Here is a 27,177-nt window from a genome sequence, read left to right as displayed (position 1 = left end):
TGGCGTGGCATCAACCTATGAACCAGGAGGTCAGGGTTTGATTCCCGGTCAGGGCACATGCCCGGGTTGTGGGCTCAGTCCCCAGTGCAGGGTGTGAAGGAGGCAGCCAATCAATGATTCTCATCATTGATGTTTCTGTCTCTCTCCTTCTCCCTTCCTCTCTAAAATAAATAAAAATATGCATATATACATATATATTTTTTCTTAAAAATAAATAAAAGATAAATACTGTCGACCTCTGAACAATACAGGGTTAGGGGTGCCAACCCCCTGCACATCAAAAAATCCACGTATAACTTTTGACTCCCCCAAAACTTAACTACTGACAGCCCACTGTTGATTGGAAGCCTTATCAATCACATAGTCAATTAACACATACTTTGTGTTGTTATACACTGTACTCTTATAATAAAGTAAGCTAGAGGAAAGAACATTAAGGAAAACACACTCACAGTACTGTAGCTATTCATAGATACCTAGTCCTAAGTGTAAGTGGTCTGTTTACATGTTGGAAAATTCCACAGATAAGCTACCTGCACATTTCAAACCTGTGTTGTTCAAGGGTAGACTGTACATGCACTCACTTATTCTTCACTACTACTTCTAGATTACTAATTGGCATTGTGTTAGAGTAAGAGGTCATATTTTATTAGAATTTCCATTCTCTAAAAAAGTAGCACACCTTAAAAGTAAACTTTTAGCTAGAAAAAGGGACGTGGGGGGAGGGAAAGAGAGAACGTGACCTATTGACACTGTAATTCCAAAACAGTCTCAAAACCATGAGGTAAACAGGTGACTTGTGCAGGCAGGTGACCCAGGGAGAAGATGGAGCCCTTGCCTTGGAAGGCTCGTCCCGCAGCGCTGCCACGCGGCCTTTCTGGGGGCGCCGCAACACCGCACTGCTGCCGTAGGAGTCCGTGGGACCGTCTGCCACGGGGAACCTGAAGTCTGGGACGCTGCCCAAGTGGGGTCGGCTGAAACATGGGGAAAAAAAGCATTATTTCAAGAAAGTGAACTAACTTTGTTGGTCAGGCCAGACCTGTCAATCTGGGAAATAAATTTACGGCAAGGTCTCCACGGGGGCACGGAGGGGCCTCCGCTTGCTCCAATGCCCACTCCCCGCCAACCTTTCCTCTTTCAGCCCCTCCAGGGAGGGAAACCTCGATGCCCAGGGAAACCAATGCGACACCGCAAATGTGACCCTCAGAACTGTCCCTTGGTCAGGCTGTGCAGCCTGGGTCAGCTCCGCTTTCTCCCCGACTGACCAGGAGGCACACCCGCATGTCACTCCTGGCCTCCAACTGCTTACTTTCCCATCTGCCAACAACCACCGCGTGAGGCTGCCCGGCCCCCTGACCCCCACCTGTGAGGCTGCCTCAAGTGCACCCTGGAGGACCTGCTGCAGGAGCCCCTGAACCCAGCTGGCACTGACAGGAACTGGACTTGGCAGCTTGCTTTCATGTTTCCGAATCCAAAGCACAGACCAGTGTGCCATCAGATTAGCAGACACTCAACACTGTTGGCTGGAGAAATCTCCCGAACAGTGGCCAGGCCTAGACACCCGGACGGAGATGCCGAAGGAGCCACTAGCTGTCCCCCAGGAGGCCTGCCGAGAACCTGATCGCTGGGGGAAGGCGCACACTGCCCAGAGGTCCCGCCTTCACTGGGCAGGGCACCACCCTGTCCTGCCACCGTCATCTGGGAAACAAGGGCGCTGCCTTCATTTCCAAAAGTCCTTAAGGTCTGGGGAGAGAAAACCCACCCACCAGGTCAAAGTAAGTTAACGGGGTCCCCTTGTGCCTGGACACACGACCTGCAGGGCCAGTGGGACATGCCAACTCATCCCCTTTTGGTTCCCACACCTCTACATTCTTTTGAGAAATGTCTTTGAAATGCTGCTCAGACTTATTGCTTGTCTAGAAGATGTCCACGTCGGGAATTTCCTCTTTCCCTCGTTCCTCATAAACTGCTCCTTCCTCCTCAGCAGGGTTCCAGCTGCGGTGGGGCTGGGCCTAGTTTCACACCAGCAGAAAGCCACACGCAGTCCTACACGTCATTCTGGATGATTCTCGGTCTCTCCAGAGTCCACAGGTGCCTACTCCTGACACCGCTCTCCAGGCTGCTTCGCCTCCCCACTGCCACCACCCTGCAGCTAGTCCCCTCAGGAGCGAGGCTCTTGTCCACATGCCCAGTCTATTTACGGAAGCCCGTCCTTCAGCGCCTTTCCCACTCCGCCCCTGGGCTATCTCCTCTCGCTCCAGAAGGTCACAAAACAAGATGACTGACCCCACTGCAAAGTCACGCCCAGAAGCTGAGCTCATGCCTGCTTCTCTTTACCCTCCCAGCCAACGCCTGTCCCAGGCGCTCTGCGCAGTGTCTTTTCTTACCTCTGGCTCCTCTGTGAAATCTGCAGGTCTGCCTCCTCGAAGCCTCTCCTGCCACTATCCCCCCACACAGCCTCTCCATCCCTGTGCCCATGACTGTCACTCCCGGGGTCCGGTGCTCAGCTGAGGCCCTGGGCTTTGCCTGCCTATCCCTACACCATCAGAGCCTTGTTCTGCTGGGCCTTCCAGCGAACACACCCAGACATGAACTGATCAGCCTGCCTTCCAAACCTCCTCCAGGCGCTGAGCCTGGCCTGACCTCTGGGGCCCAGACAAGCTGCAGCCAGTGATGCTGCCCACCCAGCCAGGCATGCGCCCTGTGCACACGACAGGGGCGGAGGCGGACTTGTAATTGGGGTTCATACCTGTGATGAAGGGAAGCACCTCTGAGCCGCATCTGGCTCAGTTCAGCCCTCAAAGCTTCGATGTTCAGTACCAGCTGATTCTGAAAAACAGCAAGTGACACCTACTGAAGATCTCAGGGTGCAAATTCTTCCCACAATAGGTTAGCTGAACAGTGACGAGTACCAAGCACTTTAATTCCGAGAACATTTTCTCCAAAAGTCCTAATGTAAACAGACCCCCCATAACTTTAGAACCCCCAACAAATAATTGCACACCTGCACTCACCTACCATTTGTATGCTCAGCCTCCTTTCTATACACTGCAAAACATTAAGTCAAGCTGACAAGAAGCTGTTCCAGGCACCCCTAAGCTGTGTCTCAGTGCTATCCCAAGTAGCTCCTATAGTGGCCACAAGTGGCCATGGAGCACTCGAAGGTGACTGTAAAACACACTGGATTTCAAGCTTCATATGATAAAAAGCATGGGAAGTAGCTCATCAATTTTTATATTAATTACATGACAAAGTAACATTTCGATTCTCCTGGGTTAAACAAAATTAATTTCACTGTCCTCGTACTGTTTAAATGGGCTGCTAGGATTATGTGTGGCTCAGTGCCTTCCTACTGGCCGGGCCTGTGCTACACGGAAGTGGTTCTGTCGTAGCTTTCCCATGAAGCCAGAAGGGAGCAGTTCTGGGCCACGTGCACCACCAGACTCACAGCCACGAGAGCAGTGGGCTCGCACAGAGAAGCCGCCCTCAGCACCCCCCTGCCGCAGTGGTCACAGCAGCAATGGATGCAGCTCCATTCTGCTCTCAATGGAGGTCTAAAAGAGTTACAGACTTAAGTACCTTATCATGTTGAGTTTCTTCTAATTGCTTTTTTGCATCTTCAACTTCACGTACTAGAGAATTCTGAAAAAGATACAGTGCTTTAGTGTTGATTCGGGACAATGCTCCATGTGGTATCGGAAGGCTATGTTTCTGTTTAAAATAATGAAGTACCTCAGCAAAGGCATGAGGTATGTGAATGTACTGCTGAGCAGCACCACACTCCCAGAGTGAGGACAGAGGAACTGCGAACAGTCCCTGGTAAGGTGAACTTACTTTTCTGACTGCTTTCCAAATGTTGGAGTGGCACATTCATTTTAATTGTTACACTGGTCTGCAGTGGCCTTTAGGCCATTAGGGAAAGCTGACATGGGTTCAAATGCAGGGTTCAGCTCCCAGATAAAAACATTCCTGCCTGTCCAGCCAGTGTAGCTTAGTGGTTGAGCATTGACCTATGAACCAAGAGGTCATGGTTCGATTCTCAGTCAGGGCATATGCCCGGGTTGTGGTCTCGATCATCAATGTGGGGCGTGTAGGAGGCAGCCAATCAATGATTCTCTCTCATCACTGATGTTTCTCTCTCTCTCTCTCTCTCTCTCTCTCTCCCCCTCCCTCCCTCTCCCTCTCCCTCTCCCTCTCCCTCTCCCTTCCCTTCTTCTCTGAAATCAATACAAATTAAAAACATTCCTGCCTTTGGGCTGGCCCACTGATCAAGGATGTATATAACCAACCACCCTATGCAGCTTGGACAATGCATTTCATAATGGGTTTTGTGTAAAATGAATGTGCCGCACCATCAGTAGAGATCACTGGTCTCTCTCACTTGAGCACGACCAAGTGCCAATCCCAACAAAGATTCTGGGGCTCATCTCTAGGTACACTGATGCCATCAGAACAATTTCATTGACCTGGACCCCACTGGCTCCCCCCGGTGCTCTGACAGACCCTAGGATGCGCCTCCTCTCAGTCACAGCTAAGAATTCCATGGCGACAGCAGCAAGAGCCCAGGCTCAGACACTTTCCAAACCAAATGGAAAGAGAGAAGGCAGGTGGTAGAATGGGACTCTGAGACAGAAATCAACTTCCAATGCAAGAGCAACAAAGGGGTGAGGGTCAAGCCCCCCAAAAGATCCTAGTGGAGGGGTTGGTAAACTGGGGCCTGTTGGTGAAATCCAGCCCACAGCCTCTTCCTGTCAATCAATTTTTATTAGAACACAGCCACACCAACTGATTTACATACTGCCTCTTTGGCTGCTTGCATGTTCATTGATTAGCATGCAATTATTTTACTCTGTTTGTAATTATTAGCAAAAGCGTAAAATACTTACTGTCTGCTCCTTGAAAAAAAACGGTTTATTGACTCCTGCTCTAGAGAATAAGAAAGACAAACAATTTTCCACGTACGCAAACTGCCCAAGGCCATGGCCAGTGAGGGCCTCTTCCGCTGGAAGATACTGTCTGCTTTCTGCACTGGCATTGACCGTTATGCATTGTGGGGCAGGAATGCCCTCGGGGCAACCAACCTTCTCTTCCAAAGCAGCCATCCTCTCCTTAAGGTGGAGCTGAAGTCTCTCATTCGATTCTGAAAGGAGCCTGTCAACAGTTTCTGATAAACGTTTATTATGTTCTTCATTCATCTTTTCTCTCTGCCGTGCCTAAAACAGGAGAAACAAAAACTTAGCGCCCTGGCTGATTTGGCTCAGTGGATGGGACGTCGGCCTGTGGACTGAGGGGTCCTGGGTTCCATTCCGGTCGGGGCACATGCCCAGGTTGCGGGCCTCTGAAATCATTAAAAATATATTAAAACAAAACAAAACAAAACAAAAACTTAGCAACTTCCAGCAAAGGCAGGATCACTATTTTACAAGTGCCAAGGGCCGACGTGTGGTGATCGGTGCCGTCAGCCCTTAGGCTGTCCCTCCCAGTCGCCTGTAGTGACGACAGGAGCACTAGGACCTACTCGCAGGTGCAGAGCCGCAGGGCGAGTCTGTGAGAGATCATCAATGAGAAGGTCCTACTGCTTCTGCTGAACGAAGCACTTGTGGGTCTCAGGAACCCCTCCAATCAACTGCCAGACTGACTCAGGAGGCAGACTGACATGCAGGAACAAGGGTGTTTATGGGGATCAGATTATGTACACACTGGTGGAGGCCCTTCCCCGCGTGTCAATAGAAGCCTGGGTCTGGATTCAGGGGCGAAAAGAATTTAATCCACAAAGCAAAAGGTAAAAAAGTTCATTTTGGAAAAAAGTCAGTGGTAATAGAGAGACTTGCACTTTTTTTTCTTTATATTCCTACATCTCTTGAACATCTTATAATACAGATTTATATTAAAAAATTACAAATACCTCAAGTAATTTAAAAATGTATCAGCAAAGTGATGTCTATAAATAAAAACCATCACCCATTTCCTGGTTTAAAAAGCTTGTTTTTGCCCCATATCCTAAGTGCAGGGCCACTGGAGTGTGGCCAGGGGCTTCCCCAGGGGGAGGGCAGCGTGGCCAGGGGCTGAGGGGTGCTCAAGCCACGCTGCCCGGGTAGGAGTGGCAAACCCACAAGAACACGCTGCGGGACTGTGCTTCAGTTTCCTCATCTGTAAGATGTGGGGGCCAGTGCCTCCCTTTTCTCTATGGCCTTGTAAGAGAAAACCATGCCTAACACACTGCAGCCACCACCTGCAGGAGACCCCATACCATAAGGTGTTATCATCCGAATATTTTGAGAGCAAAACTTAAGTTTCCTTTGAATTGCCTTAGTTATAAACAGAATCCCCATCTCAGCACCTGTCCTTGAACTCTGTAAGCCAGTACTGAAAATAATAGAGTGGCCCAAGCAGTGTGGCTCAGTGGTTGAGAGTTGACCTATGAACCAGGAGGTCACAGTTCAATTCTTGGTCAGGGCACATGCCCAGGTTGTGGGTTCAATCCCCAGTGTGGGGCATGCAGGAGGCAGCCAATCAATGATTCTCTCTCATCTCTCTCTCCCCCCCCCACACACTTTGAAATCAATAAAAATTAAAAAATAATAAAGTGCACTCCTAAATAGACAAAAATCTAATTCTCCAAGAGGTGAACGTGTGCATGAGCCTGTGCGTGTGTGCGTGTGCACAAGCCTGTGTGTGTTTGCATGAATCTGTGTATACCTGTGAAAGAGCATGTGTGTATATGTGTATGTGTGTGTGCACATATTGGGAGGTAGGGGACTGCCGAGCACGGTCCCTGCATCAGAGTCAGAATCTTCTCTTTGTGGAAGCTCATGTCTGATGCTTGGCAGTCCATGGCCAAGAATACAGGTTTCTGGTGAAAACAAAACCTAACAGCCATGAACTGGGGCAGCCACTCGCTTTTCCCTGGATGTGCCATGCTGACCTCTGACGGACTCTTCGTGAAAAGCTCTCGGATCCACCCTGCACACGCCCCACCACCCTGCTCGCGGACTCCTTCCATCACGGCTCAGCCAACAATCCTCATGTGCAGGAATGTCCATCCCTATACATACCTTTACATTGAGAGTAATAATTTGCTATTTCGGGACAGAGGTCAGGAACATAACCTGAATTTGGGACTTAGGTGCCATATCCTAAGCAAGCAGACTCTGCCCTAGTCATTTCAGGGGACCGCAGGCCAGCAACCTCAGTGTTTGAGGGGCGCCCATAAATCAGTCCAACTGGTCCCTGGAGCAATTCCCGACAGGCTCTTCAGGGCTGCAGGCAGCCTCCTTGGACGTGGGGATCCATCTGCCCCCTGCAGGACTGCCCACAGGCACCAATTTCTTTCCTGCTCCCAATGGAACATAATGTTGCCTATGTGGCAAGTGCCCCTACCAGCGGACAAGGCGCAGATGCAGCCGTAACGCACACAGCAGGAGTGGAGAAGGGGATAGAGTCAGGGAAAGATGTATGCTTGGCCACGTACCCGCTGCAGCTCCTGGTTCTTCTCCTCCAGCTGCGCCTCCATCTGGCACAGCTGCTCCTCAATGTTGCCGTGTCTCTCCTCAGCCTGTCGGCAAGAACAGTGTATAAGTTCAACTAACAGTGACGCGACTCAGGGGACTGCATGCTGCAAACTAACTAAAGCAGTAGCAGAAAGCATATCATGCTCCGTGCAGCGCTTCCTCACATCCACCAACACGTCCTGGTGGTGGCATGTGTCAGTGGGAGGCAGCTGACCCTCATGAGTGTGGCTCTGGGTGCAGCTGGGGTGTAGTGAGCTCTGTGAGGAAACTGTGCCTCCCACCCCATGCCCAGGCTTGGGCTTCTTCGTGTCCCCCGTCCTGAGCTTGCGTGCTGAGTGCGCATGGAGCGGAGCAGCGAGCACGACCCGACGCGGCACGACTACCTTCCTAAGCTGGGAAGTGAGTTCGCACAGTTTAGCTTCCTTAGCAGCAGAGCTTCCAGGAGACAAAAGGTCAGACTACAGGGCCGACCGGGGACAGGAGAGATGACAAGGACAGGAGAGATGACAGAGGAGGAGAGAAACCGAGACTTTAAACGCAGATCATGGTGGAAAGGAAGAGCTTCTGTCACAGCTGTCAGCATGAACTCGCTCACGGGTCTGTGAGCGCTTGTGTCATCTGACTGACCTGACGCTGGCCACGCAGCATCCTGTCTGTCCTGCCCCTCACTGCCAGCTCCTGAGCTCAAGCCAGTGAGACAAACCATCAGCAGGTGCTCCCCACAGGCGCCTGGGCCGCTGGATCGCAGACCGGAGGCTCTCGTAGGCCCAGGAGGGCAGGGTGTCTGTGGCTATGCCCGTCCTCCTCCTGTGGACCCGCCCAGCCCGAGCACCAGGAGAGCATTCTGACATTGTCTTGTCATCTGTCTGCTTCCCCCGGGGTGAGGATGACTCTGAGAACAGGCACTGTGTCTTGCACATGCGTAGCCAGTATTTGTTGAGCAAATGAATAAATTACTTAAAAACTTATTACAGATTCACTTTGACTGTCTTTAGAAGAGAGCGGTCCTCCCCCTACTCCTGAGAAGCCCTTCCCTTCCTGTCCACAAAGCTTCCATCCGGGGCCTTGAGCTGCTAACTTAACTCAAGAAGCAGTGACTCTTAGAGCACCCACACTGGGACAAACAGTACACGTCTGACAAACTGGAGGGAAATCAACGTCAGGATAACAAACAAATGGGGTATGTCTGACATTTAAGAAGTGTTCCAATCTCAAACAAAATAGCACTAAAAACCAGTCTGGCTATTTCAGGGATTTGGGGCTACCAATGTAAGACCAATGACCAAGGTCCATGAACAAACCACCCTCCCAATCAAAGCCCCGTGCATTAAGGGAAGGAAGCCGGGAAGCACCTTGGAGAGCGCGGCCACCCGCTGGGCCAGCTCAGCCTCCACCTCAGGGAGTGTCTCCGCCTTCCGCAGGGTCTGCTGCAGCTTCTGCTCCGCCAGCTCCAAGCGCTCCTGCAACTGGCGGTTCTTATCCTCAGTCTGTGGAGAGAGAGCAGAGAAACCAGTGGGAACAGGTCTTCCAGCCATTCTGGTTTGTGTGTGTGTGTGTTTTTAAAAAATATATTTTTATTGATTTCAGAGACGGAGAGGGAGAAATAGAAACATCAATGATGAGAGAATCATCAATCAGCTGCCCCCTGCATGCCCCCTATTGATGATCGAGCCTGCAACCCGGGCATGTGCCCTAATCAGAATCGAACCAGCAACCTCTGGGTGCACAGGACGATGCCCAACCACCTGAGCCATAGCAGTTGGGGCAGCCACTCCATCTTTAATAAATTAAGACAAATCTGAATGCTGACATCAAAGTTAGTTCTGATGGGAGAACTCTTCCTGCGAGGAGTTCACACCCACTTTCTTGGGCTTGACTTCAATTGCAAAACACCTCTGGCCAGAGTACTTGCTTTTCCTAAGTATCGTTAAAGAAATCTTTCAAAAAATACAAGTCTCTACACATTAAAGGAACATGCTGGTCCTTTTCCAGTGGGGATTGAGGAGAACCAGGCCCTTCTCACAGCTGACCACCACGGCATGGCACCAACCTCCTCGGAAAGGGAGGCCCCGCTAAGAGGATGCCTATGAAATGCCTCTCAAGTTATTTTTGTTTTTAAATATATTTTTATTGATTTCAGAGAGGAAAGGAGAAGGAGAGAGAGAGAAACATCTATGAGAGAGAATCATTGAGCGGCTGCCTCCTGTACACCCCACAATGGGGATTGAGCCTGCAACCTGGGATGTACCCTGACCGGAATCAAACTATGACCTCCTGGTTCATAGGTTGATGCTCAACCACTGAGCCACACTAGCTGGGCTCAAGTTATTTTTGTAAATGTATAATTACTCTTTTAAAAAAATCCTCATACTCTACAAAAATTTCAATGTAGAAAATGCAGACAAAAGAATTTTTTTTAAAAAAAGAAAGCTCAGAACTCATCTGTAAGTTCAGGTTCCTGAGACGTTAGCATTTGTTTATATTCAGCTTGCTTCCCTTTCTCTGCCTGCATATATAGGGGTAGGCAAAAGTAGGTTTACAGTTTTAATGCATCTAATAATACAATAATCAATACATAATAACCAAGAGTAAACTCTGTTTTGAGTACTCACAATTTTAAACCTGTTACACACAATATATTATGCTTTCAAACCCTCAGAAATGTTGTGACCTGTCTTTTAAACTCATTATTGTGAACATCTTACATGCTCTTAAACAGCATTCTACATTCTAATTTATAATAGCTTCCCAGTATTTTATTTATTATTTTAACTTGGATGCTAAGGATACACTTTATAATACACTAGACAAACTCACTTTATTTCAGAAGCGGATGCAGTTTTCGGGTTAACTCTGACTACCTGAGACTCCAGAGGAACAAGAGCAGGGTGGCTGTGGAACCACGCTCCCTGCAGGCTGCCTTGCTAACCCGACCATTTACTATACTGACCCCAGTTACTCACAAGCAGCCCACTGCCTTGAAATGGGAAGGTCTTTGCCACTGTTTCTTAGGTAAACAGGTTGACAGACAACAGATTATCGTTCAAGTAAAACAAAACAAAACAAAACAAAACAGAAGAATCAAGGAGTGTAACTCTATAAAATGGTAAAACCAAATCCTCCATAATTAAAACTGTAAATTAAAATAACCCATACTTTCCAAACATACTAGTCTGAGATCATAAAAATTTTACTTTGGACTTGACGCCAACATGAAAGTCACAGGAAAAAGGGCTTTAATTCCTTAGTAATTAACTGGTAAAGCGAGACCAAGTTCCTTAAGAACACTACCTGTCGATGCATAGAGTCCTTGTTGGCAATTTCGTTTTCCAGCTTGTCGTTGAGGTCGTGCACAGAGGTGGCCTCGCGCTGGGCTGCGAGGTAGCGCTCCTCCAGGGTGTTGATCCGCTCCTCCATGTCTTCCTTCTGCGCCATGGCCTACACAGCATTCAGAGGGGAAGGTAAGTAACAGGGAACACATCAACATGCGTAAGAGAAAAAACTGGACTAAACCCTAATTCTCAAATCAGATATAAAATTAGTGTCTCCAAAATTAAATTGATAGAGATGTCAATTTTCAGCAATGTGAATGAAAATGTGCCTATCTCAAATATCATAAACATGCACCTATACCATTAGCCAGCACTCCCTGTCTTAACACTATGTCTGGTCACTCAGTTAACCAAGTTTATCCTTTTCTACATAGTATTTTTTTTAAAAATGTACAACGAAATATTGCAATATTGCACGAATTCCTCACGGTACAAGTGGGTTCATCAACCAGGACAAGATGTGGTTCCTCAATGGATAAGACAGTCAGACACCAGTATCATTTTCTTGGGTACAAGTTGGATAAAATCACATCCAATTACCACAAAATTAAGGAAATCAGCCTGGCTGGTGTGGTTCAGTGGTTGAGCGTCAACCCAGGAAACAGGAGGTCATGGTTCCATTCCCGGTCAGGGCACATGCCCGGGTTGCAGGCTCGATCCCCAGTAGGGGGCATGTAGGAGGCAGCCAATCAGTGATTCTCTCTCATCACTGATGTTTCTATTCCTCTCTCACTCTCCCTTCCTCCCTGAAGTCAAAACATATATTTTAAAAAAAATGTAAGAAGATCAAATGAATGAATGGAAATGGAAGCCAAAGTTTAAGTTAACTGGATACAGCCTTCAAAAGCCTAATTCTGTGAAAAAAATTCTTTTACACAGTATTAAACGCTGAAACTAGGGCCGAACTTTCTGCTCATATAATTCCTGTCCCCATGTAGAAATTCATTATAGGTGTCTCCCCACTAAGTAACTAATGTTAGCAAAGTCTTAATATTAAAAGTGACAGGTCTTTAAAAAAAGAATTTCAAAATTCTCTGCATATTACACTCTGCCACATAAATACTGCCTGTTGCCAGAGAACAATGTAACAATGTAACAGGTTACACTTTATCTACTCCTGTGAGGGTCTAAAGGCTCTTCCTGAGAGTCCTGGCTGAGATGTCTCCGGGGAGAAGAGGTAGGGTGTCTGCTTGTTTACAAAGAACAGCATAAAGTGAAGGGGGAGGGGGAGATGCCAGAGAAAGTATGCAGCCCTCAATGGCTTTATAATGATTAGTTCTTATAAATTCTTACACATACAGAAGGAACCGTCTGCCGGACAGGAGTGCATTTCTATGCAATGTGACAGCATGATCCTGATGACCCCATGTGAGCACACTAACTGTCTGTCTGACCCCGGCACTCAGTATCATTGATTCCTTCGGGGGCAGGACATAGAAAGGCTAGGAGATCGCCAACGCTCTAGTCAGCAGACAACACAGACATCAGGTCAGTGAACTAGCAGCACACCAAACACCAACACCCACATGATCACGTGTGCGTCAGAAGGAAATCTGAGCATGGTGGAGACTAGGTTCAGACCGCCCAGACCTTGCAGAAATCAGGACTCCACAACCAGGGCATTACATGGTCACGCAGCAGCATGACCGGAAGGGTGGCCTCCTGTCCCTTCTGCCGCCGCCGGTCTAATGAGCAGCTGGACCAGGTCTCCACCTTTCCAGACCTTGGGGAAAGGAGACTGCACCACCAGAACGGGGAGGTCACCCATCACGGTCTCACAGCACCGTTCTGTTTTGCTATTACATATACAATGAGCGAAGGTTGGAAGCAACTGGGAGAGTAAGGGACAAAAGGAGCAAAACAATCAAACTTTCAGAACACCCCAGCATTTGGCCCTGCCATCTGTGGGCTCGCTCACCTCCCGCACATCTCGCTGCAGCTTCGTGTTCACCTCCTCGGACTTGATGAGGTCCTTCCGGGCGGTGTCCAGGTCCTCCTCCAGCTCCGCCACGTGGGTGGAGAGGGCGGCCAGGCGCTCCTTCATCTGGCTCTGCTCCCGGGCCTGCTTGTCTATGACTTCCTGCAGCTCCATCACTTTAGCAAGGTCTTCCTCGTGGCTTAAAGAGCCATCAGAGGATCTCTGATGGGGAGAAAAGAACTCTTAAACAGCCTCATCTGAGGAGCTAGGAAGCCAAGTGCTTCTGGGACACAGGGAGAATCAATGAAATGTTTGCAGTCAGTTGGACCACAACTTCCGCGGGCAAGAGGCTGGCCTGCACTGGGCTGTGGCCCAGGGTTCCCCACAGTCCTGCGCAGACCGCGGACAGGTGCAACCAGGACTGAGAAAGAGACAGAGAGAGCCGAGGACTTGCCTTTCCATTCGTGCTGGGTGTGTTTTCTTGTTCATGATTTATGTCAAGCACCCCATCTGTCAGTGTTTTTTTCTGATTATTCTGTTCTTTAAGAATCATCAGCTAAAACCAAAAAATTGAATATGAGAGTAAAGAACTAAGTAAAGATAGCAAAACTCCTTTTGGAAAAACACAACTATCAACTGTAAATATAATACAAGAATATATCCACGGGGACGTCAGCTATCCTGACTATGACCGGATTAGTTGAACCAGAACTTACTCCCTACTGGACAGGTGGCTCTTAGCGAGATCCTGCAACTCTGGAAGGAAAGTGCCGTTCACCAGTCCTAACACTGACCCCAGGGGCTGGTCCTCACTCAGAAAGACAAACAGCATCTGATATCCACTACCACTGTCTTCATAATTTTTTTAAAATTGAGATAAAAATGTAAAACCCTCATTTCAAACCACGTGATGTACCAAGCGTACCTCTTTGTGGGTGGCACCCAGCTCTTCTTCCAGCAAACTACACCTTTCAAGTGCTACTCGTAGGCGCTCCCTCACCTGAAAGCAAACAGGGTTGAGGTGTGTGCATATTTATTTAATGCTTGATGACAGTAATTCTAGTTCACCATCATTGTAACATAACACAACAGTATACCTTAACGTCTTTCATGATGTTAATGTCAAGAAAAGCCGCTTGTTAATAGCTTAATAGCTTTAAAATTTAGAAAAACCTTCTCACTAAATTATATTATTCAATTCTTAATAACAAATCAATATACAGAATGGAATAAATTTTAAGCCTGGCTGGCGTGGCTCCGTGGTTGAGCGTTGACCTATGAACCAGGAGGTCACGGTTTGATTCCCATTCAGGGCACATGCCAGCATTGCAGGCTCGATCCCCAGTGTGGGGCATGAAGGATCAGCCGATCAATGATTCTCTCTCATCATTGATGTTTCTATATTTCTCTAACTCTCCCTTCCTCTCTGAAATCAATAAAAATATATAACAAAACAACAAAAAATTTAAAACATTTATGCCAACTAACACTTTTAAACTATACCGAACTCTGTCTTCTCACAGGAAAAGTTTGTAAGAGTTTAAGTTGTGCACATACATGCTGCCCACTGAGCAATGCGGCACATGTTCAAGCAGAGAGTGACTGCGGGGCTGCTGTACCTTTTCATCCAGAGCTTTGTGGTGCTCAAACAATGACTTGAGTGCTTTGAGGACTTCCACCTCGCTGGACACGCCTGCCGGGGACTGCGCCTGTCTCTTCACCACGGTCATCCGGAGAGACCGCTCGTGCCTGGAGACAAGGCACTCTAAATGTTCTAGCAGCAGCTACAAGAAAGGCCAAAATCAAACACGTTTAAGGAACACTCTCAGTATCATATTTGAAGGGACAAATAAGTCCCTTCACTCTCATGCTAACACAAGCCTGACTCCCTTCAATTTGGTCTAAAGTCAGAGAGAACCCTCTCAACTGTATTAAAATATTAGTTCTTCTCATCATCAATTTCAAGCCAGGACTGAGAACACCGAACTGATCAAAGGCAGTGGAGTCACGGGAGATGCTGAAACTGCTTGAAGCCAGACGGAGCGGGTCGTCTTTGAGAAGAAAGCCAGCAGCGCTGATCCGGACAGCGACCCAGAGGCCAGTGTGAGAGCACGCAGACCAGACTCACCCTGGTGTTGTTTCTTTCTGCCTTCAGTTCAGCAATCTCTTCTTCCCGCTCAAGCAGCTGCTCCCTGCACACGTTGAGCTCTTTAGTAAGTGCTGCAAACTCCTGGAAAACAGGACAGATGCTGTCAAGCTCCCAGGGCTCATGCAGAGGCAGCCCAGGCCTGGGACAAGGGGTGACCCTCCAGAGAAAGAGGTCAGACCACGAGCCCAGACCACAGACCACCTCCCTCAGACTGCCTGTCAGGCATTCAATGGAGCGAAACTCCTCTGAAATAATTAAAATTATCTGCCAACATTTCACTGCATTTTAAGTTTTTCTCTCTAAAGAACAAAGAAGGGACAAAGGTTCACTTAATAATCAGACATTCAAATTACGAAAAATGGTTGATGTAGATGATTCTAGACAATTTACAAACAGGTGGTGTATTCAAGTTCATGCATAAATTCTTTGAAATCAAAGTCAACTTTACCACAGAAATGACACCAGTCATTAGAACCTGACTTTACAAGGCTAGCCCCAAGAGCTTACTTGAGCCCTGACGCAGAACTGAAATACTTGAAAGAAGCTGTACCCAGGACTTGAAAAGAAGCAAAACCCAGGACTATTCATGCAAACTGGGGCACGTGGTCATCCCATCTATGAGAGGTGTGTGGACAGAGATGGGAGGGGTAAGACTTCTGAGTATGCCTAGTTCTGTGATTCTGATTTTTGGATCATATAAACATTTTATGTATTTGGAAAAAAATTATATTCCTAACGAAAAATGCAGACCCTAAAATTAAGAATAAACAAAAACAAATGAACCTAACTGTGCTATCAAATTTTGTGTGGTTATGTTATTTCATATTGCTTTAAAACACATTATTCTAACTACACTTGACAGCTGAACAATGGGGGGGTGGGTTTAGGGGCACCGACCTGCCCATGCAGTAAAAAATGTGCCTGCGTATAACTTTTGACTCTCTAAAAACTTAACTACTCATGACCTACTCTTGACTGAAGCCTTACCGATCATATAAACAGTCAATTAACACATATTTTGTATGTTATGTTATATACTGCATGCTTACAATAAAGTAACTTAAAGAAAATAAATTAAGAAAATTATAAGGAAGAGCCGAAACCGGTTTGGCTCAGTGGATAGAGCGTCAGCCTGCGGACTCAAGGGTCCCAGGTTCGATTCCGGTCAAGGGCATGTACCTGGGTTGCAGGTTCAATCCCGGCCCCAGTTGGGGCGCATATGGGAGGCAGCCAATCGATATGACTCACATCCATGCTTCTTTCTCTCCCCACTCCCCCCACCTCCTTTCCACTCTCTAAAAATAAATAAATAAATCAATGGGAAAAATATCCTCTGGTGAGAATTAGCCAAAAAAACATGAAAAAAACAAGTGACCATTCTAACCAATGGTTCCCACCTTGTGTCCATTCTTGCCCCCACCCCAACCCATTCTCTAAGCAGCATAAGCATGATCTAAAAATCCCAACAAACCTCGTCAATCCCTCCACCTGGCCCGTGACACTATTTACAGAAACCCCCACTCTTTGGCAGGCAAGGCTTTGCCTGCCCGCCCCTGCCTACCTGGCCACCCTCACCGGCTGCACTCCTCCCTTCGCTCCAGGAACAATGGCCTCACTTCCATGGTGTGAGCCATGGCCAAGTTCGTCCTTGCCTCTGGCCTTAGCCCCTGCAGTCACAGTGCTGGGGAAGATCTCACGCTGGCTTCTCTCAGCCTCGGGATCTTTGACCAAAAGAGAGCCTCCACAGGCCTTTTCGGGGTCTCTCCTGGATCCCAGTGTGCATAGACAGCACACCTCACACAGCCTTGGCTGGGTCTTTTTAACCACGTCATCTGTGAAGATACACCTCACAACCTGTACTTCTGTTGAGAAGCGGTTTGATATGTCAGCTCTCAAAAGACAGGGACTCTGTCTGCCTCTACCATGGTCTCCCGGGGATATGGAACTCGAAACCTTAGGGGTTCAGCTGAAAGTGGAAGGCTCACCTGGCCGGTGTGGCTCAGTGGTTGAGCATCAACCTATGAACCAGGAGGTCACTGTTTGATTCCCAGTCAGGGCACATGCCCTGGTTGCAGGCTCGATCCCCAGTAGGGGTCGTGCAGAAGGCAGCCGATCAATGATTCTCTCTCATCATTGATATGTCTCTCTCTCTCTCTCTCTTCCTCTCTCTCTCTCTGAAATCAATAAAAATATATTTAAAAATAAAAAAGTGATCACTGTAGCCCTGGCCAGTGTTGCTCCGCAGTTAAGAGTGTCAGCTGACATACTTAAGGGTCACAGGTTCATTTTCCGGTCAAGGGCATGTACCTTGGTTGCAGGTTCGATCCCCAGTAGGGGTCATGCAGAAGGCAGCCAATCAATGCTTCTCTCTCATCATTGATGTTTCTATTCCTCTCTTCCTTCCACTCTCTAAAATCAATACCCCCCCCCCTTTTTTTTTAAAGGAGTGGAAGGCTCTGTCTCATGCAGACAATTAAAGGTGTTGACACAGGAAGACAAGGCAGGGCTGCTTTAAAAAAGATGGCAAGTTGTGCAAAAGAGACAAGATACAAATGGGCCAGTGCTACTTGGAAAGGATATATTTAACCGTTTCATTAACTAGGAACCATGGAAATAAGCCCGGTCTCCTGAGCGAGGTTCTGCCAAGTCACTGAGGCACACCAGGGGGACCGTCGTAACAGCCTACCCCCAGTGAGGAGGCCTTGGCTAACTTTACCACACCCTGATTAGGAGGTCGTCTCCCTAAACTCGTGCACTGACTTAAGCTCAGCCCGTGCTTGATTGCCTTGTTGAAAGCCCTGAAAACGGAATTACAGTTGAGCGTTGCACCGCCTCTGGCTGTGACCCCCGGAGCCCCTCCACCCCGGCCCCTAGCTGCATACACTTCCCTGTGGGGGGTGGGAGCTGCGCTCTCCAATGTTCAGGAGCGTCTCTACCCCAGTTCCTTTGTCTCCCAGCATCAGAGCTTTTCCAGATCTCATCCTCCCAACCAGTCTGCTTCTACTGCTTCCCTTTCCAGTCCACCCAGCACACTTGATACTGCCACCAGCTTCCCCTAAACCTCTGCTGTGACAACCGACACATCTGATGCATGTAGGCTTCTCACTAAGTTGTGATTTCCGCCCCCCGCCCCCAATATATTTTTATTGATTTCAGAGAGGGAAGGGAGAGGGACAGAAAGATAGAAACATTAATGATGAGAGAGAATCATTGATTGGCTGCCTCCTGCATGCCCCCCCACTGGGGATCAATGTGCCCTGACAGGAACTGAACTTTGACCTCCTGGTTCATGGGTCCATGCTCAACCACTGAGCAACACTGACCCGGCTGAGTTGTGATTTTTAAGACCTTGTTCAGGCCTGGCTGGTGTGGCTCAAGTGATTGGGGTTGTCCCATGCATCAGAAGGTCACGATTCAGTTCCCAGTCAGGGCACATGCCCGGGTTGCAGGTTTGTTCCTGGCCGGGGTGAATACGGGAGGCAGCTGATCGATGTTTCTCTCTCACAATGATATTTTTTTCTCTCTCTCTCCCTCACTCTCTAAAAATCAATTAAAACATTTAAAAAAGAGAACACCTTATTCATTAGGGTGTCTGAGTCTTATATACACTCCTGTCTCAGGGATTAGCAGACTCTGGGAGAGAGGCGGGCAAAATTTGGGGTCCCACCCAATACTCAACCTGAACAATCGGATTCTCTTTTCTCAGTTTCATATACTAGGGTTCTCTGAGAGAAATGTGTTTCAAAAATCTCATTTGTTGCTTTCAAACAAATCTGATCTGATATACATACAACACTGCTTTCCCACCAATACTCATTATTTTCAAGTACCCAAGGAAGAGTTCACAAAAATGAATATATGCTGGGTCATCATCAGGCAAGCTCAACACATCTCCAAGGACTGAAATAAAGCAGTCTCCTTAGGAATTTCAGTGGATTGACAGTTTATGTCCCCTCCAAATCCTCCACCCCGCCCCAAGGTGACGGTATGAGAAGGCAGGAACTTTGGGAGGTGATTAGGTCATGAGTGAACAGAGCTCCTTTGCCCCTGGCACTATGTGAGGAGTGAGAAGCTGGCCATCTACACACCTGGAAGCAGGCTCTCACCGACATCGAATCTGCTGGCACCGTGACCTTGGACTTCCCAGCGTCCAGACCATGAGAAATAAATTCTGTTGTTTATAAGACAGCTAGTCTATGGTACTGTTATAGTAGCCTGAAAAGACTAAGACAGGTATCTTCATGAAATTAAGCTAGAAATCAACACAAAGATAAATAGAAAATCCCCCAAACGTTGGGAAGCAGTATACTTTCTAAAAAACTTTATGACAAAAAAAGATACTACAATGAAAAAATTTTAAATATTTTAATATGTTTATACTGATTTTTTTTTTTAGATAGAGAGAGAGAAGAAGGGAGAGGGAGAGATAGAAACATGGATGAGAGAGAAACACCAACGTTGATCAGCTGCCTCCTGCACACCACTTGCTGGGGATCAGCCCAAAACCCGGGCATATGCTCTGACTGGGAATTGAATGGGTGACCTCCTGGTTCATGGGTCGATGCTCAACCACTGAGCTACACCATTTAATATTTTTACCTAAAGAATAAAAATTTGGCTTATCAAAACTTGTGGAATGCAACTAAAGGTGTGCTTAGAGGGAAACTTACAGTCTTAAACACATATATTGGAAAAGAAGAAAAGCTAAAAATCAATTAAGCATCTATCTCAAGAAACTAGAAAAAAGAACAACAAATAAAAAGTAGATGGAAGGAAAAAAATTAATGAAGCCCTAACCGGTTTGGCTCAGTGGACAGAGCATCGGCCTGCGAACTGAAGGGTCCCAGGTTCGATTCCGGTCAAGGGCATGTACCTTGGTTGCAGGCACATCCCTAGTAGGAGGTGTGCAGGAGGCAGCTGATTGATGTTTCTCTCTCATCGATGTTTCTAACTCTCTATCCCTCTCCCTTCCTCTCTGTAAAAAAAATCAATAAAATATATTTTAAAATATTAATGAAATAGAAAACAAATATTACATAGGAAAAAAAAATCAATAAAGCCAAAAGTTGGTTCTCTGAAAAGATTAATACAATTGATAAACCCCTAGCAAGACCAGCAAGAAAAAGAAATAAAGCACAGTGACCAATATCAAATAATTGTAAAGGGGACATGAGCCACTTCACACTCACTAACTGAAAAATTTGGGTGAACTAAATGAATTCCTAGATAGACACAAGAAACAGAAAATAAGAAAAATCCTATTTCCATGTAAGAAAATGAATTTGAAATTAAAGCCTTCTCACACACAAAAACAAACCCTCCACCAGCTTCTTCCAAAAATCTAAAGGAAAAGAACACCAATCTCACAGGAACTCTCCGGGAACCCATGAGGAACACTTCCACCTTGTTTTATGCGACCAGCATAACCCTGACCAAACCCAACAAAAAGAATGCACTGTAAAGCACAGGGCTCGAAAATACGTACAGATATTTAGTGTCAGAGACACTCAGTGCAGAAAAGTGTTGGATGCTCAGATCCATCATGATTCCATAGTTTCAATTATAATTTACTTGCAAGGCTACACTAATGTTTTTGCTTGACTCATTACAAGATACGTTTCTTGGCTCTCAATTAGGTTTTCAATGAGGATGTAACAAAATAAGAATTTTGAGACTAGAAATTATTTTTTAAAAAACTGAAATAAGTTCATTCCTAGTTAATTATAATAGAGGCATAAAATTTTATTGGGCAAGTAGATAACATACATGTATTGAAACATAATACTTCTTTGAACTTCATTAGGCTTTCATATACTCATTTCTATTTAATTATAACTAAATCACCATCATTTATTGCCAAGTTGGAAACACTGTCAAATATATACTTTCAATAAAGGCAATTCAAAAAAGTAAAATTACAGACCAATTTCTCATGAATGCCGATGAAATAATTCTAAAATATATTAACAACAACAAAAACAGTGAAAGAAGAATACACTGAAGTCAGGATGGGATTATTACAGAATTTCAAAAAAAAATTTTTTAAAGTTAAACCACCAAATAAAAGAAAAATCACTTGATACAAACTGATGGTCACCAGATGAGCAGGGAAGGCAGAGGGTGGAGGCTGGGTGAAAAGGGGGAAGGGATTAATATGTATGAATTGCCAGTTATAAAAATAGTCATAAAGTATAGCATAGGGAATATGGTCAATAATATTGTGGGAACTATGCATAGTACCAAATAGGTACTAGACTTATGGGGGAATATCACTCTGTAAGTTATATAAGTATCTAACCACTATACTGAACCCCTGAAACTAATAATATTGAATCTCAACTGTAATTGAAAATTTTTAAAGTAAAAAAAGTTAACATAATAATTTAATTCATTATTTTAAAAATGCTTAGCAAATTAAAAATAGAGTATTTTCAAATTTGGATAAAAATATCTAAAAAGAAGCTACATCAAATATCACTTATGGTAAAATACAGAATGCTTTCCCTCTGATATTGGAAGTGACACAAGGAAACCTATTCTTATCACTTCTACTTAACACTGTACTGGAGATCTTAGCCAGTACAATAAGGCAAGAAAAAGAAAAATGGGTATAGCACTGGGAAAGAAAAAAAAGAAAGTGTTGTTTGCAGACACAATGTGTACGCATAGAAAATACAAGAATTATTATTAGAAATATATTTAGCAAGTGAATATCCAAAAAGTTCTATCTCTATATACCAGTAATACACAATTGCATAATTTAATTCATAAAGATATAATTTAATGGTATCAAAAATATCAAATACCTATGAATAAATTAAACACGTATTAAACATACACAGAAAACTGTAAAATACTAAGACATGTTAAAGAAGATCTAAATAAATGGTGGACTGTATTGTGTTCATGGCTTATAAGACCAATATTAAAAAGATGTCAGTACTCCCCACATTGGTCTACAGATTTAATGCAATCTCAATTAAAATCCCAGCACATTTTCTGGGGAGAGACTGCCAAGTAGATCCTAAAATTTATCTGAAAACACAAAGGGTCAAGATTAGCTAGGTAATCATGAATCAGAGCAAAGCTGGAGGACTTAAATTACCAGCTATCAAGACTGACTAAATCTATAGTAAGTTAGAGTGTGGCATTTGTGCAAAGATAACCAAAAGATCAAGGGCACAGGGGAGTCCAGAAACAGAGCCATACATTTACAGTGACTTGATTTATGACAGAGACGACACTGCAGTGCACTAGGCAAGGATGGTCTTCTTAATAAATTACGTGGTATCATTTGGATATCCATATATTTCAGGTGGGGGGAGGATCTTGGCCCCTATCTCACACCATAAACAAAAATCAATTTCAGATGGATTATAGATCTAAATGTGACAGATAAAACAAGAAAGCTTTCTCAGGAAAACACCTTCATGAACTTCATGATATTGTGCAATGAACCAAGAGCATCAATTGGACTACATTAAAATGAAAACTTATCAAAAGACACCACTGAGAGAGTGAAGAGGCAAACACAAGAACGTAAAAGAAAATCTGCCAATCATACATGCACTCAACACCCACCAGACAGCGAGAATGAAAGAACTGATGAGACCACATACTAGAGAACCACTGATTGCTCAAACACTGCAGGTGGTACAAAGTGGTACCAACACCACTCGGTGCAGTGTGTACTGAGGCTGATCAAATGCACACCACTACTTGTCACTCCTCTGAACACACCTAATAGGAATGTATACAGATCTGCACCCAAAAAACAAGCAAGGATATTCAGGGCAGCATTTAAAAAACTAGAAACAACCCAGATGCCCACAAACAGTAGAAAGAATAAGTTATGATTGCCCTGGCTGGTGTGGCTCAGTTGGTTAAAGCAGTATCCCATGCACTGGAAGGTCATGCCTAACAATCAATGTCTCTCTCTCACATCAATGTTTCTCTCTCCCGTCCTCCCTCTCTAAAATCAATTTTAAAAATAAATAAGTTATGGTATATTGGATGGATCTCACATACAATGTTGAATGAAATAATCAAGAAACAAAATATACATATTACTTTACTGCATTTATATAAAGTCAAGAACATGCCAAAGCAATCATCACCCAAAGTCAAAAGCGGGCAGGCTGGTGTGGCTCAATGGTTGAAAATCAACCTATGAACCAGGAGGTAACGGTTCAATTCCTGGTGAGGCCATATGCCCTGGTGGCGGGCTCCATCCCATGTGGATTGTGCAGGAGGCAGCAGATCAATGACTCTCTCACATCATTGATGTTTCTATTTCTCTCTCCCCCCCTTCCTCTCTGAAATCAATAAAAATATTAAAAAAAAGAAAAAGTCAAGACTGTCACTTTCTACTGATATTTGTTTTATATACTGGGTTTCTGAATACAAGTTTTCTTGAAGAAAGAGTTCCTATGGTTTCAAAAAAAAACTGAAAACCACTGGAACAAATAAAATTAAAAATCCTTCCAAAAAAAGGGGGGGCATAGTTAGCTTTGGGGGACAATTACCGGGAGCAGGTAGGAGGGGCTTCTGGGAAGCTTGGTAATGTCCATCTAGAGGTGGTTACAAGAGTGTGTTCACTCGGTGAAGAATTCAGAGATGTACACTTAAGATATGTGAATTTTCCTGGTGTATGTTATATTCAAATTTTGAAGTATATACTTGCCTACATAATGTGCCAGGAGAACAAATGTACTTATCTGATTCATATGCCTCCTATCTGGCTAACCACCAAACAGGAGATAAAGGCCAAGAAAGGGAAGCGTCCAAAGCACGTTTACTTGATGGTTCCTGTGTTTCTGAAATGCTGGCCCCGGGCGCTTAGGTGTTGAGGTGACTGTGCGACACCATCTCTACTTAATGAGGCATTTCCAGGTTACCACACTGAGCAGTAGCTAGAAACAAATCATTGAGCAACTGTCTCACCCCACTGGTGCGACAACCCCCTGTACTGCACAAAACTCCGGTCCCTTCCCTGGTGTGTCCTTGTGCTCCTTTTAAAAAAACCAACTCACCAAATTTTAAGTATTTGACATACACCTCAGTATATGTACCTACCTCAAATTACATGAAAAATACAATCACACACACAAAACAACACAACTGAAAAGATTTACAAATACACTAAAATCTGGCAAGAGATAACATGACCAATCCTTTTAAGCTTCTGGTAATAAAATCTGACCTAAATAAAATTGGTAACTTAGAGGATTGGAATGAGAAAAAACTTAATGATTCTCTAATCCAAAAAAAGGAAATATTATAGCACTAACATTAAATTATTGCTGCTAAAAAAGAAATCCAAATGTTAGACCTATCAATCTTTCAGGACAGCCGACTAAAGCCAGGAAACGCATTAAGGCCAGTAATTATTCATTCACTAATTTAGCGCTGCAGACCCACCACGAGAGCATCAATGTGTGCCTATTCAGGGCTGCCTGAAAGCACCATCAAGGCAGCTCTTATGAATAAGTAAAACGGCACCTAGACAGCTCATAAACACCCAAGTCACTTTCCTCTCTCCCACCAGGCTGTGCCTTTTACCTTACATTCCAGTTGCCATTTTCTCCCTTCACCTATCATTAAATCCTCATTCAGCTCCATAATAAACGGGTTTAAAACGCTGGTCCAAACGTAACATACTTAAATGAACAACTGCAGCTTTAGAATTCTCACGTGCCAAGGAGAAAGTTCCAAAGGAATCAGTCCAGTCTTCTATTTCCTAGAACAAGTTTCATTTACAACACGCAGGTGTCCTGATAGAGGTGGACTGTACAAGTATTTTCCTGTGAAACCAATCCTATTTGTCCACTCAATTTGATACAATCCACGGGAAATACCCATTTAACAAGAAATGGCTGAAGGCGAGCGATCAAAAGGCACCACGTAGCTGGACTGTTCCAAGGTCCTTTTTCAAACACTTGGGAGCACCACCCCAAATCCAGTTCCTCCTGCCGCCCCGAAGAAAGGAAAGAGAGTAATGAGGTGTTTCCACATGACTTCAGAGGGGCAGAACCTTTTTTCCCTGAGAAGTTTAATCCTCAGGACCTGGCTCTACAGCTCTTACCAATACCAGAACCCCAGCAACTCACAAATGGTCAGGCAAAGTACTCATCTAAAAATACCGACACCATCAAGATGACCTCACAGAAATGACCCCTCATTAGACACCCATCTGTAAAGCTGCAGGGGAGGGAAGCGCATCCGTACCTGCGGAAGTGCAGTGTTGAGCTGCCTCTGCAAGGAATCTCTTTCATGGCCAACCTCGTGCAGTTTCCCCTGGGTTAACGCCAGTGTCTCCTGAGTCTCTCTCAGCGTCTCCAGAAGGCGGTCCTTCTCCTCCAGCATGGACACCATCAACTGTTCAAAATGCGAATCTGCATCTGGCTGCGACGGCGAGCCGGACCCATGGCTCCCACTTCCTCCTGGGGGGCCTTCTGCTTCACTGATGGTTGGCATCACCTCGCACATCATCTTGAAAGAAAAGACCCGGACTACAGTCAGCAAGCGCAAAGTAAGGCCTCTGGCAAAGCTGCAACGTTAGAGCTACCTGTCGTTAATAAATGAAAGGCTGACAGCCGCATTCTCAGATCTGCTTGTTAAGCTATGAGCATGACAAACTGGGAAAACACACACATGCAAACCACAAGATGAAGACATTAACAGACAATGATCCATAAAGGACATAAAGAGCAAACCCTTGGTATTTTGTTTGCAAAGCTGTCTTTTCTAGATGTTGAAAACACGTGTGCTTCTGTAACCTATTCCTCCCCCCCCCCACCCCCCCGTATTTCCCGGTAGGGGAAAGAAAGTCGAAACACACGCCACCCAATCAGTCTTCAGGAAAAGCACAGGAGCACACAGCCAGTAAAACCGACCAGTACAAATCCACCAGGCATCTTACAGGAATGTGTGCAGTCAGCTCCTGGGGAAGGACTGACGGCTCCCTGAATTCTTGGGCTGGATTTGGGGAGCGCTAAAAAGACTGGATTCCTTAGGGGCTGGGAGACATGTTTTTCAATGGCTGCAATGGTTGGTCCGACAATCTAACTTACGTAAGTTACCAGACCAAAAAAAAAAAAAAATTCCACAATGGAAATATAGCAGGTCGATACAGCCGTGACGGCTAGGAAAGAAAAGTGAAAGGGGAGATTATGAGAGGCTATTAAGTGTCTCAAATATAAGGACGGGGCCAGGGAAAGGAGGGCCGGTGCCCGAAGCTGCCGGCGGTATTCCCGGCTCCGCAGACCCCCGAGAGGGAGATGCCCAAGACCACGCACCGGACGGTCATCACGACCTCTCCACGCTCACACTCGCACCAGGTGCTGCGGATCCCCGGGCCCCAGGGTGCTGAGAACCGTTTACAACGGGAGCTCAGCCCGAATCGGGGTTTCTCGCGGCCACAGGTGTTTGCCTTTCGCGCTCGGAGCTGGGATCGCCGGGGCGCTGGGGGCTGGGGAGGGGGCGGCGCGCAGTGCCTACAGCTCGTCCCTCGGGGCGCGGGCGGGGAACGCATCCTCCCGGGGTCCCGCCGGGGTTCCAGCGGGCGCCCGCAGGGCTCTCCCACCGACCCCGCGCCGCGGGCCCCGCCCCCAGTTCCCGCCCGGCGCCCCCCGGAGCGCGCCCTACCCGCGAGGCTGACATTAATCGGCAGCGGTGCCGTCCCGGAGAGGGGCTGGCTCCCGGGACCCCGCTCCGCCCGAGCCTGCCTCAGTCTCCCGCTCCCTTACCTTGCTCGCCGGCGGGAGCAGGCAAGGAGGCTCCGCGGCGGTTCCCGGGCGGCCGCTCGCTCCGGGCGAGCTCGGGGCCCGACGAAGGCAGCCCGCGCCCGCGCGCGCCCCGCGCCCCGGCCCCGGGCCCGCCGCCCCCAGTCACTAAGGCCGGCCCGCGGCCGGACACTGGCGGAGCACGGGAGGAGCGGGCCCGGCTGCGCGTCGCCGGCGTCAACGTGCCCGACGTCGGGCGCGTCGGCGTAGCGTCAGCGCCGAGCGCCGCCGGACCGGTCCGCCCCGCCCCGGGGAGGGGCGTTGAGCAAGAACCGTGGCGGTCGAGAGCGCAAGCGCCGCCTCCTCAGGTGGGGCGGTCTGCGCCTCCCGGGCGCCGATTGGATGGGCGCTGCCGGAGCCCCGCCCCCACGGGCCCCGCCCAGGTCGGGGTCGCCTCCCCGGAGTCGTGGCTCGGGGCTCGGGTCCTGACAGCATCTTGTACCTCCCGGCTGCCCCCAAATCTCCTACTGCGCGAAGACTCCAA

The 27,177-nt window shown here is 46.7% G+C and overlaps 1 protein-coding gene across 4 annotated transcripts in view; it reads right to left on the bottom strand.

The window, feature by feature from the left end:
* PPFIA1 (PTPRF interacting protein alpha 1) overlaps positions 1-26,874 on the bottom strand; it is a 56,024-nt gene extending 29,150 nt beyond the window's left edge. For 3 of the 4 annotated variants that reach the window (XM_079787066.1, XM_079787063.1, XM_079787064.1), the window contains exons 1-15: positions 26,658-26,874; positions 25,138-25,401; positions 14,890-14,991; positions 14,381-14,545; positions 13,687-13,761; positions 13,216-13,317; positions 12,762-12,983; positions 10,803-10,949; positions 8,864-8,998; positions 7,895-7,969; positions 7,472-7,555; positions 5,082-5,213; positions 3,580-3,642; positions 2,750-2,829; positions 839-974 (exon numbers count right to left, since the gene is read on the bottom strand). In XM_079787066.1, the coding sequence (XP_079643192.1) occupies positions 839-974; positions 2,750-2,829; positions 3,580-3,642; positions 5,082-5,213; positions 7,472-7,555; positions 7,895-7,969; positions 8,864-8,998; positions 10,803-10,949; positions 12,762-12,983; positions 13,216-13,317; positions 13,687-13,761; positions 14,381-14,545; positions 14,890-14,991; positions 25,138-25,401 (1,782 nt within the window). In that variant the 5' untranslated portion in view covers positions 26,658-26,874. The remainder of the gene's footprint in view (positions 1-838; positions 975-2,749; positions 2,830-3,579; positions 3,643-5,081; positions 5,214-7,471; positions 7,556-7,894; positions 7,970-8,863; positions 8,999-10,802; positions 10,950-12,761; positions 12,984-13,215; positions 13,318-13,686; positions 13,762-14,380; positions 14,546-14,889; positions 14,992-25,137; positions 25,402-26,657) is intronic. The other variant, XM_079787065.1, reaches the window with a different exon arrangement.
* Positions 26,875-27,177: the final 303 nt, after the last annotated feature.

Source organism: Cnephaeus nilssonii, assembly GCF_951640355.1.
Source record: "Cnephaeus nilssonii genome assembly, chromosome: 13".
NCBI classification, from domain to species: Eukaryota; Metazoa; Chordata; class Mammalia; order Chiroptera; family Vespertilionidae; genus Cnephaeus; species Cnephaeus nilssonii.
The sequence above is the reverse complement of the archived record's forward strand: the minus strand, read 5'-3'. Positions and strand labels throughout refer to the sequence as shown.